This window comes from Arabidopsis thaliana (genome assembly GCF_000001735.4).
Source record: "Arabidopsis thaliana chromosome 1 sequence".
NCBI classification, from domain to species: Eukaryota; Viridiplantae; Streptophyta; class Magnoliopsida; order Brassicales; family Brassicaceae; genus Arabidopsis; species Arabidopsis thaliana.
The window spans coordinates 22,918,325-22,930,624 of record NC_003070.9 but is presented as its reverse complement, the minus strand read 5'-3'; the positions used below and the strand labels follow the sequence as shown (position 1 = coordinate 22,930,624).

The 12,300-nt window shown below is 37.2% G+C and overlaps 2 protein-coding genes, 1 long non-coding RNA gene and 2 other non-coding genes across 6 annotated transcripts; 4 read left to right on the top strand and 1 right to left on the bottom strand.

The window, feature by feature from the left end:
• Positions 1-420: 420 nt before the first annotated feature.
• Positions 421-536, top strand: MIR171c. The gene has a single exon (NR_139896.1). It is a non-coding gene; the product is annotated as a microRNA ath-MIR171c precursor (primary transcript).
• A 1,664-nt stretch (positions 537-2,200) lies between these two features.
• AT1G09725 lies at positions 2,201-3,388 on the top strand. 2 transcript variants are annotated; one of them, NR_143516.1, is made up of 2 exons: positions 2,201-2,479; positions 2,845-3,388. It is a non-coding gene; the product is annotated as an uncharacterized misc_RNA (transcript). The 2 variants fall into 2 exon arrangements; NR_143517.1 differs by having other exon boundaries at positions 2,462-3,296.
• A 611-nt stretch (positions 3,389-3,999) lies between these two features.
• Positions 4,000-6,586, top strand: AT1G62030 (Cysteine/Histidine-rich C1 domain family protein). Its single transcript, NM_104883.3, has one exon. The coding sequence runs from the start codon at positions 4,085-4,087 to the stop codon at positions 6,314-6,316; it is 2,232 nt and encodes a 743-aa protein (NP_176394.1). The 5' UTR covers positions 4,000-4,084; the 3' UTR covers positions 6,317-6,586.
• A 14-nt stretch (positions 6,587-6,600) lies between these two features.
• Positions 6,601-11,138, bottom strand: AT1G62020 (Coatomer, alpha subunit). The gene is made up of 4 exons (NM_104882.5): positions 10,964-11,138; positions 10,604-10,834; positions 10,005-10,499; positions 6,601-9,844 (listed from the first exon to the last, which is right to left on the bottom strand). The coding sequence occupies exons 2-4, from the start codon at positions 10,809-10,811 to the stop codon at positions 6,897-6,899; spliced, it is 3,651 nt and encodes a 1,216-aa protein (NP_176393.1). The 5' UTR covers positions 10,812-10,834; positions 10,964-11,138; the 3' UTR covers positions 6,601-6,896.
• An 894-nt stretch (positions 11,139-12,032) lies between these two features.
• On the top strand, positions 12,033-12,269 carry AT1G08453. Its single transcript, NR_139433.1, has one exon. It is a non-coding gene; the product is annotated as an other RNA (long non-coding RNA).
• The last annotated feature ends 31 nt before the right edge of the window (positions 12,270-12,300 follow it).

Here is a 12,300-nt window from a genome sequence, read left to right as displayed (position 1 = left end):
GACCTAAATATTTTGTTTGATATTTATTATTTCGAAAAGTATTTCACTATTTCTTAAACAAACATATTTTTCAAATTTAATACAACCAACTTCCTTTTTGTTGTGGGGGTTGTTGGCCTAATTCAATGCTTGTTTTCCTCTGTCATTTCTTCATCACCCTCTTCGTATTTATATCTCCTTCACTCTGCAAACCCAAGAAAAAACATTGAAATAGCTCATGTTGTCTCTTTCTCATTTTCATATCTGCTAAAAAAAGAACCGTGTTTTCTAAACTGGTTTAACGGTAAGTACCTGTCTCTAGTAACTTACCTATCAATTTGTTCCAATCATTTACTTGCTTTGACTTATTTGGTTTCCTTTTGTTTTGTTTTTCTTTAATATGTGGATGGAGTTTGGTGTAATAAGCAACTGAAGAGTCGATGAGCGCACTATCGGACATCAAATACGAGATATTGGTGCGGTTCAATCAGAAAACCGTACTCTTTTGTTTTAAAGATCGGTTTATTTGATTGAGCCGTGCCAATATCACGCGTTTAAATAGTTTAAAGATTCTATGTTAGTTGATGTGATCAATCAAGGTATGAATCTATATCAATTCTCTTATGCATAGTTTTATATTTACAGAGATGAGGTATTATCAATGTCTATCGTCGAGGATCACGCTCTTACTTATGTTATATTTCTATATAATTTTATTAATTAGTTTTCTAAAAGAGAAGGACAATTTAAAATTATTTTAAAGAGTTTTTTTTAAGTAGTTTTGTTTTCATGTTTATCTTCTGCAGGCTCTGAAGTTAGGATAGTAACAAGAAAAAAGACAGAAAAAAAGAAGAAAATTCATATACATTCGTGAGAAGATACTACTATTAGCGATAATGAATTCATTACAAAAAACTGTAGCCCAATGTTATAAAGGGTAGTTTCTTCTCTCTTTTTTGTATAGATGATTTATGTCACTCACTCACTCATTAATGTAAAGATGTCTGACTGAATTGTTTATAATATTGTGTATATTCTGAACTTTTAATTAATTTGTTTATATTTTTATTCTATCACGAAATTGAAGGTGTCGATGATGTTCGTTATCCCGCGGATTAGACATAACTCGTCAATTACATCATTTTCTCAAATATATTTTGATCTTGTTGTATTTACATAGAATAACCTATAGACCAAATTTAACTCAATGTGTCATATGCAATTATATGATGAACGTTTTAACAGACGATTTTACCGTAGACACCTCTCCTCGCAATACAAAAATTTTCAAAAGACAATTCTACTTACATTTCACCCATGATACATAGTATAAATATAATGATGGATAGTTCTACATGCAATCTGTAGGAACCTCTAGTAAATTCTACACCTAAAATTTTGCATTTTATGAAATCAAATCCAAATTTGGTGTTAAGAGATTAAACCATGAACTAACCAGACGATCAAAGAATTTCCACGTGAAGTATAAGATCGAATTAACAAAAAAGAAAAACAATAATAAGAAAAGTACTTAAATTTTTATTATTATATATGTGAATCAGAAGTTTATTTTTCTTTAAAATATTAAAGTATAACCGAATGTCAAAACATATAATACATCTCTACATATACATTTATATATGTATATTGTTCAAATATGTGAACAGATATGCATAACCAACCAAAAACCTGCGAAGTGGTCGCAGATCTTAATTACACATCTCACAGAATACCCACGAGTTTAGGACCAAAACCTTAAATTGTTTTGGCGAGGACGTATTAAATGAGATAGCTCTACTCTCAATTATTGACAAATCTATATATATCCACTACATGATCTTGTCCAACAAAAGACATTTACAGTTTGTAAATTTATCATCCTTAATGAGTAAACGAATCTAACACCACATCTTGCTTCATCTTGGAAGAGTATTTGAAATTGTTTGACAAAAACAAAATTACATACAGTGACCTCATATTCGATCATTGATGTTCAACAACGGTAAAACTTCCAAATTGATTATTTAATTCGAAAATTTACCATATCTATTAATAGTATACAAATATTAATAGGAAAGTAAAAAAAACAAAAAAAACTACAAAACAGAAAGAAGAATTTAATGAGAAGGAAAAAGAGAGAGCATGTGGAAATAAATGAATGGAAATAAGAGCTCTGTCTCTTATAGGACAAACGAAATGTAACCAAAAACAATATGGTTGCTCTCTCTTTCTCTTCTTTAATTTCTTTCCTCTCCATTAAAACCACTTCACTTTCTCTGAATATTTTTTTATCTTCAACTTCTTTTATTTTTTCAACCAAGCATTCAAACTAGAATGAAGCTATCTGACTGGTTGTTCAATCGGGAGAAGAAAAAATTGCAAACTAAAATCATTAATAATTAGGCAAAACTTAGTTTACCACATCCTTTCATTATATCTTCAAAACGTGTTGTAGCTTCTTTTTTAATTCCATTTTCTAGTTTTGATGACATAGACTAAGGTAATTATATTTTACAAAAGTATCACTTGTAAAGAAGATATACATAATCATGTATGTGTTGCTGGATTCTTCTTGTTAGAAAGAGGTGTGTTTGGTCTGACTAACACACACGGAAACTAATATTCATACTTTTTAGTTGGAATAATCTGATGTAGCTCATAGGAACTTGACAAGAGAGTATATAGTTTTAAAGTTCATGTTGTTGTTTAAACCCAAAAAAAAAACAAATTCATGCTGTTGTCACACGTAATATAAACCTATTGCCATATGTATAATTTCTTATAGCTATCTGTTTGGTATTAGAGTATTTTTCGAATTTACTCTGTATTAACTAATCTTTTTTTTTTATTGTTTTGGAAAAGAAGTATCCAAAACAATCTGAAAATGTGCAAGTCTTAGGTTTGAGGAAAAGGAAGAAGAAGCAAATTGATCATGGTGCAGAGGCATGAAAAAGAACTTTGCTATATCAGCGAGCAGCAACAACGTCTAATGCTTCTTTTCGTGGAGAAGTAAAGTTATTCATTAAGGGTATGCTTGAATCTTCTTTCAATAGTTTTGCCTAGAACATCGGCAAAAGATTGGCGAAAACGAAAGGAGGATGTATCTAAAATCAAGGGAATGATTGCTACATGTGGGGTTACAAGAGAAACGACTTCGACACCGTCCCAACTACTAAAAGTGCAGCATAATTCTTTGGTACGTAAAAAGTAGCTTTGTCCTATGTTACCTTTGTGTGTTCTTGTTTTCTTTTCTTTGTATTTGATCCTATCACTTCCAAATCTGATATGTATCTGCATGTATAATTTTTTTAATCGGCAATGTATCTACATGTAGGTATTTTTAAGAAAGTGTATAACACTGCTGTAAACTTACGTATTTGTAATTAAATGTGTTTTTTAACCGTTATAATTACTTTTTTTATTTTTTTCACAGGATGAAAACATGAGTTAATTTGATTATATATGCACTACGAATTCTCACATAGACCTTAATTTGAGTACACAAGTGTTCATACAAAAAGCTAGCGGACACCTATCTCGGCAATCACAAGTACCTAAGTTCGATTCTACAGAGAACTTTTTTTGGTTTTTGGTTTGTAACATTGAATGAGATAATGTTTTTTTTAGGACTTTAAAATAAATTACTTACTGGTCTTCGAATTTTTGTTTCTGGTTTTTTTTTTTTTTGTTGCTCTGACTCATGTTCTTTATCTCTCTTAAAGTCTTTTTCTACGCATTTGGACTTTCCAAACTTAAAATAAGATCAGTGGTGAAGAGAACATGCATGATTGGATACCTGTGAAGTTTAACAAAGGAACAATTAGTTGGGAAAAAGTAAAACATTGTTAGATACAATGCATTGAATTTGTAGGGTTGTATCTGAATAGGCTGGTGCTAACATTAAATTTATTCACAACTAACACAAGCACTCGTGTCCTAGCAACCACCACTCAACTACGAACTCCAAACTTTATCCATCTTCTTATAACCTCTCAATTATCTAGCCCTAGCTAACCATAAGAAAAAAATTTAAAAAAACTCACATAGATCATACTCAATATCTCTCATATTTTTTTCTTACTCATACTACTCTCTGTACAACACTATGGATTTTGAGGGGGAGGTCATATCAGCCATTTCTCAACTAATCTCTATCGACGACCCTTGGGAAGTGGATAATGGGGATGCGAATACGGAGATCATTGCACGCGTTATTGAGATAAGCTACGTTAGTAACACATTCTGCGAATATGCTATGTTACTAACGCAGCAGAAGGCGGAGTCGGAGCTCATGTTACTTATTACTCAAACCATATCTTTCTACAACTCTATGGATTTGGATTCCCAGCCGGAGCCGCTAAGGAAGCTCATATCATTTATCGCTAAAAAAGCAGATCTCGACTACTATGTTGATCCCTTGTTGGAGCAGGATTTGGAGGTCTTGCCACTCTTTGGTAAAACATTAAGTCTTGAGCCAGAGCCAGAGCTTATATCACTCATCCGTAAAATAGTCTCCCTCGTCATCTCTATGGATCCAAAGTGGAAGAAACTTATTTCCTTATGTCCTCAAGTAGCCGTAAGATTGGAAAATGGTATATTACACGTGGATGAAGAATTCGTGTGGGAAACCAATGACAAGTGGTGTTGTTTCCCTTTATTCTGGCTGAAGTTCAGGTCACCAGAACAAGATGCTACCCATTTTTTCTGCCGAGGTTGCAACGGCAAGAACCATAACGAAAACAACAAGGCTCCAGTTGAGATCAAACACCCTCTTCATCCAAGACATTCTCTTCGGCTTGCTTTGTTGCGAAAGTCTAATGAAACGAGGCAGTGCTATTGTTGTGATGTAAGTCTTCAAGAGATATTTTATTATTGCTCAGCTTGCGACTATGCTATGAACATAGCTTGTGTGGAGAAACCTCCGGTCTATTCTATAGACCATTCCAAATGGCATGAGCATACTCTTGCTCTGTTTCCAAGACAGACTCCCTTTGCTTGCAGCCTATGTTCGTTGACACATACAAGCTGTCCTTTCTATATATGTCCCCCTTGTGACTTTGTGGCTCATCAAAGGTGTATCAGCTTACCGCGTGTCATAAGGATATCTCGCCATCCTCATCGTATCTCTTTTAACCATTCTTTTGGTCAAGGAGATTGGTCTTGTTGTGTTTGTCGTAGAAAGATCGACAATGATTACGGTGGTTATTCTTGCATCAAGGAAGGTTGTTCATATGTGGCTCATTCAAAATGTGCCACACAAAAGAACGTGTGGGACGGTAAAGAACTTGAGGGAATACTAGAAGAAGATGAAAAAGTTGAACCGCCGTTTGTGAGGATAAGTGATCGAATCATCGAGCATTTTAGTCATCAACATCATCATTTGAGACTTGATGAGAACACGGGTAGAGATTACGACGTGAATAAGTTGTGTCAAGCATGCATCATGCCAATCTATTCCGGTAACTTCTATTCATGTATGCAATGTGATTATATTCTCCACGAAAAATGTGCAAATCTCTCTCGCAAAATGCATCATCCGATACATCCACATATGCTCACTCTCAAAGTAGGATCTCGGGGTCTTGTGGAACATAGTGTTGATCCATGTTCAGCTTGTCCTTGGAAGTGCAAAGCCGGTTTCTTCTATGAGTGTGAACAACAGGATAAAGATGAATATCTTTTCAAGCTACATGTGCAGTGCGCCACAATGTCTGAGCCATTAGTCCATAAAAGTCATGAACATTCTTTATTCCTAACATCGAAACCAGAAGAGCAAAGAAGATGTTCCGTTTGCAAAAAGTTAGAACAGTTTTCAACAAACGAAACATTCAATTGCATTGAGTGTGACTACTTTGCTTTGTGTTTTGGATGCGCCACTTTACCTCAAGAGGTAAGGTATGAGCATGATAAACATATGCTCACTCTTTCTTATGGCGAGGAGACATGCATCACGACTTATTGGTGTGATATTTGCGAGCAAGAGATAGACCCAAAGGAGCGGTTTTATACGTGTGGTGAGTACTGTTGCGTCACCCTACACATTGAATGTCTGCTTGGGCAGGATTTATACGTGAAGCCTGGTTCATCTTGGATAAGCTTCTCCTTCAATGGAGAGAAGATATATGTTCGGGCCAACGATCATCATATGACTCGACCTATTTGCTCTCATTGCAAGAAGCGTTGTCCACACAAAATAGTTTTGGAGTCGTCTGGTTCAAAATTTTGTTCCACATCTTGTGTTGGTTATTTTTTGTCTACAAAGGTGAACACAGCTGGTCATCGCGAATATCTACAACGGAGAGGCTACGGAAATTATGAGTTCTCAGCACTGACGTAGAGATTAGTGTTCTCTGATGTGTCTCTGTTTTTGTGTTACTATCGGTTTAGTTGCGTCGGGTTCTGTCGGATCAATCTTTTTATAAAAGCTCGATTGATAAAACATGCAAGGAGAAAAAACTATTTAGCAATCAACATGTTACAGTGTTATCTTTCCCTAGAACTACAGTTAGTTGACTAAACAATTTGGTTTACTATCGGTTCAATTAAAAAAATACATTGGACTTTATCGGTACATTTCGTTGTAGATAAATTTGTAATTAGGAACGACACTCACAAAATTCAAAAATTTGGAGAATTTATAAAATCATAATTTCACAAGTAAACCATAATTTCCGAAATTGAAATTACAAGTTATCCAGTGCTACTATGCATCAAAAAGAGAAATTATAAAGCAAGAAGCTAAAGTTCTCATGTGTACTAAAAGATAAGAAACAACTTTTAAAAGAGTAATAAAAACCTGCAACGAGAAAAATCCTCAAACCTGATTGGTAAGTACACAATCACAAAAACACCAAAAGTTCAACACTCTTATTCTGTTAATAGAGCATCTCTGTATTGATTATGAAATCTGAAATTGATCACCGGACTTGAGATGGAGAGCATAACAAACCAGATGCGTCTGCGCCAATCACTGCTAGATCACAGACCGTGCAGATGTTTCCTTCCTGGTTTGGTACAAACCGGGCGGTGCAGTAAGGACATGAGACGTCTTTCTGTCCTCTGTAGATCGGGACATATGTGGAACCACATACCACAAAAGGGTTCCTGAAGTCGTAGTTAAGCTTTGTTTCATCGGTCATGTTACGTTCAGCGGCTTGCACAACTTGTCTAGCCATCTTGGCTTGGCTATCAACTGGGCTTGTTTCCAACAGTCTTCTGGCGAAATTAGAAGCAGTGGCGAGGTTCTTTGCCTTGTAGCAGACACCCATTGCACTAAGCAGCGCAAGCCGTAAGTGAGGTGTTTGGAGGTTGCAGTGAGTGAAGTAAGCAGCGAGCTCTTGCTGCCTCACCGGATCATCTTTCATCTCTCTCCTCTTGAGCTCCATTTGAAGACCAAGGACATATTCTTTAACGATAACGATTAATTCCTTGACCTCATCCACTTCTCTTCTTGTCTCGACTACCACTAGAGGGATGGTGTGCAGGATAGAAAGGAAGAGACGGAGAGCCTCAGTGAATTTCCCAGTTGTTGTAGCTTTGTAGCCGGATTTGAGCTTCTCGTCTAGCTGAGAGAAATCATAAACAAGAGCTGGTGGGCTACGGACGTTGGGACTGGAAGACTCGCTCCATCCACGCTCAATGGCAAGTGGAACCACAGGACATGAAGAAAAAGCACGCAGATAGCTATGGCTGCCATTGAACAGATCTAGAAACATCGATTTCAAAGGTGTAAAGTTCTTGATACCAAGCTGTCTGTGGAGCAGACGCATTGCAGTGTCGAAGCTTCCCGCTGCGGCTTGCTCAGCAGCAAGAGAAGATTTCTGGCTCCAGCTCTGACTTACGGGCATACCTTGGGGAGGTGTCACAAAAACAGATGAACGTGCATTAGCAGAGGCTTTAGGAGTGTCAAGCTCTGGTGGGAGCACCAAGTCTTCAAGTCCCCATCCACCTTCCTCATCGTTTTCTTCTTCACCTGCTTCTGCAGCCGCCAAAATGTCTTCAATATCTCTGTTCTCCATTCCATCAACATTAATGTCAAGTTCCTCACCCCAATCCCCTTCAACATCTTCTTCATCAACAGTACCTCCTCTGTCTGCACTCTCAAGTCCTCCTTCAAATATTCCTTTCATCACTCTAAGAAGAGGCCAATCACCACCACACATGATGGGTGTCGGTGGCATTAGAAGCGATGGAGTTTTTCCTTCAGGCAATGAGGGCACGTTGTCTCCTAACTCAGTTGCCAGTCGCTCAGCAATGTCATTTAAACCATGAACCGAAGCTGTGATATAAGCTAGAGGCAAATGACCAGCATTCTCCAGTATCTTAACACGCTCTTTAACATCTCCTAGGTAGAGAGCATTGTGAAACTGTCCCATTACGTTGTTCTTCACTTCTGCAATCTTCATCAACTTTGAAAGCTTGTCCAAATTTCCAGTAATGAGATAAAGAAAAGATAACCTCTCAAAGTTCTTTGTCTGCTGGTATGCAAACTCAACAATTCCAGAATTACCTTGGCGAAGAGCCTCCACTCCAAGTCTATACCAGTGGTCTTTCTCGTTAATCTGTGTAGCGGATGCAACAGCCACACTGATGTTGCCACTTTCAAGAGCCAGATTGAATCGGATCCTCTCATCTTCAACAAAATGGAGGGCAACTTCAGGGAATCCTTTCTGCTGCAGGTAAGCAATCATAGCCTGTCCACATAGCTGAGAGTTCTTTATCATGCTCATGACATGATCATATCTCTTCCTCAGCAGTGAAAGCTTGAAAATGTACTCGGTTGCATTAATGGTGATAGCCTTGTTTTTGCCATCCCGATCCAAGCAAAAGATTGTATTACCAGACACCTTGGTGATATAGATTGGGACATCCAGGGTTCGGATGATTCCACTATCTCCATTAGGAAGACAGTACTTGATATGATTCAAAGTTGTGTAAATGAAGACACCATTATCGTCCCAAGCTCCACTTTTCACACGTATCGTCTCATGAAGCGTGCACTGGAGAACAAGTTTTTTGCTCGCGATAATGATAGTATGTTTGCTGAGCAAAGCAACACTCTCCATATCACTGGACCAAACAACGTACCTAACAAATGGTGTCTGAAGCTCACCAAGAACAAGCCTTTGCTGGAGGTCAAAGATAACTACTTTATCCTCAGATCTACAAAGCAAATTCCCAGTCCCAGCATAAAAGATAGCATCTGTGGGAATAGGCAGAGGACTCTTTTTAACCACCTCATTCTTTAGATTCTTGACTAGCACTTGGCTGGTGCTTTTCTCGAGAACAGCAAATCGGTTACGGGCAATGAATACTGCAGAGCCACCTGTCCCTCTCTTTGCATCTTGCACAACGTCACTCCTGCCAACACTATCTTTCGGTATGATGTACAACTCATACGAACCACCATCCAGATCTGAGCAGATCAAAACTGCATTTTCAGTGGGACTGTATGATAGAGTCCTAGGACTTTGATTCAAGCTTGGAGTACCCGGACGCCGTATAGGGATAACTTGGGAATCCCTTTGAGTTGAATATTCATAGTACCGCAAGAATCTATCCTTGGCATAGAACAAAGAATCCCCACTCAAAGCAAATGCAGGACGTTCTCTCTCAAGCTTGAACACAATCATGCCACTGTCATGTCCTGCTGCTAGTAGATTCATCTCAGGGTGAACTGCAAGAATCCAGAATCTATCATGTTCACGACGGAAAGTCTGAAGTCCAGTTCGCTTGGTAGCATCCCAGACACGGATGCTCTTATCTTCAGAGTTTGATACAATTATGTCCTGTTTTGCATGGAACATAACAGATGAAACGTTATTCATATGGCCTCGCAATGTATCCACCTCCCAAGCTTTAGTTTCTGCAATGATATCGTTAAAAACATGTTACCAACTCGTCTTTGCAATTTCGAGATTCATCTAAGGATTAAGGCATGCAGAATATTTTCATATCAGTAACATCATTGACGATTGATAGCATATAAAAATTGTAAGCACAAAAGTATACCACCAAATAATTACCATTCATACGCCACAGCTTTACTTGGCGGTCATCTGCACCCGAGACAATAAGAGGCAGGGTGGGATGAAAAGCAGCCCAGTTTACACCTCTATCATGACCTTCAAGAACGTACTTGACAATGGCATCAACTCCACCAAAAAGATCACTATTCATCTGAGTCAACCTCATGATATCATCAGCAGGAGATACAGTCTTCTTCCTAAGAGCACCAATATCCCAAACACGAACAGTCTGATCTAACGAAGCTGATACGACGAGGTCTTCTTTCGGATGGAAAGAAGCACACATAACATAATGATTGTGACCAGTCAATACAGAAACACAAGTCCGTGATTGCCAGTTCCATATACGGATAGTTTGATCATCACTTGCACTCACAATCCATGGGTACTCATGATGGAACTGAACCGTGCGGATATAATCAAGATGCCCTAGAAGAGTGAAAAGGCACCTGTGGTTTTTGTAGTTCCACACTTTAATCTTGTAATCATCCCCTGCAATATCAAGATCAACATCATTGTAATGCAACAAATCATGTATAGATCCATTCTTTTGAGCTTATACGATTTCACTAACAATGATTCCGAATTATATATACCTCCGGAGACGAAGAGAGGCTGAGAATTGTGGAAATGAACACCACGAACAGGTCCTTCGTGTTCGTCGAATCTATCGATCAAAGTACCCATACGATAATCCCAGAGCTGGATCACGCCACTGTGCAAACTCGCGAGAATCCATGGTCGTTTAGGGTGAAAACTCAGTCCCTTAACTCTGTTACTTTTGGTTTCGAACTTTGTCAACATAATCTCTCAACGATAATGGCACTCTACAAAAACCAGATCACAGAAAAAAAAAAGCGAATCACGAACAATTAGAAATAGATCTAAATTGCAACAATGGTAGTGAGATCAAAACAGAAATTCGAAATCGTAAGGAGAGGAACAATGGTGGTTACCACAGATCAGATGAGTTTACGAACGAAGCGAAGAGGAAGAGGAAGAAGAAGAAGAAGAAGAAGGTGTATAGATCTGAGTGAGTCGCTATGCCCAGATCTCGAGTTCTCTCTTTTGCGTTAATTTGGGATAAAAACATGTATTCAGTGATGAATTCTATATATCCTTAAAAAAAAAAAGGATGAGTTCTAATCTTATTGGTCGAATGATGCAATTTAAACATATTTTTTCCTATTCTTTTTTAACGTCGAAGGAATAAATAATTACTCTAAATTATTTTCTGCCAAAAAAGCTCTTACGTAATTATTTTTTTATGTTTTTGGTCAAATTTAATTTAGAACCTTTGATTAAAACTAAGTTGTAATTTTATAAAAACCAAATAAAAATTAAACTGAGTAAGAAACAAAGTGAAGCCTATTAAAAAAAAAAAAACTAAATATTCATTCACTTGATTAAAAGACGTATATATTATCATCTATATCGTTTATTTTTAATAGATTGGAGCCTCAGAACGTCAAAAGTGATTTTATATATGATGAGCATTTCTAAATTTTTGTATACTATTGTTGAACATAAGTGAAAAATAAATTATGCATAAGATGAACAAATCACAAAAAAACATGAGAAATAATCTAAAAAATATTACGTCTCTATTTGTAATCACGGTTATCGAGTTTAAAAATCCAATTAGCGTAAATGTAATGTTTTCAAAAACATTGCAAAACTTGAAAACAAATTGATCATATGATTCTGAATGAGAGAGACCAATCAAACCTACACACAAAAAAAAAGTGATAGGCGGCCGAGCTAAACGCAGTTTAGGCAGCTGAGGAGGAGCCAGGAGGTAACAACAACCATTAGAGATCTAGTGACAGGTTCATTCACTCCCGTTCAATTATCCATCTCACACTTGCTCTTTGCATCAACTTATTTGCTATCTTAATAGATTCTAAAGTGTATTGATTCATGTTCAAAGAACAATCTTTACAAAAGAAAGGAAAACAGCAGAGAAGATAAGAAAAAGAGATATCCACGAAACATATAATGTATTGTTGTAATATAGACTAGTTAATGGTCTCCTTCTCCTTTCCTTTTGCCTTATAGTACCAGAGCTTGGTTGGAATAGCAAACCATGTAACCAACAAAGGAAGATGCTAGCGAGGTACAAGAACAATGCACAGTTTCTTGATATGACATTCCTTGGAGCAAAAACAGTAATCTCCAATACCAGCTTATCATCATGCTTCGAGACGTACCAGCTTTGATTAGGTTATAACTTGGGACAATCCTCTTCTCCAGCCTCTAGTTGCCACTGGTCAAGTCAACTTCTTTCATCAAA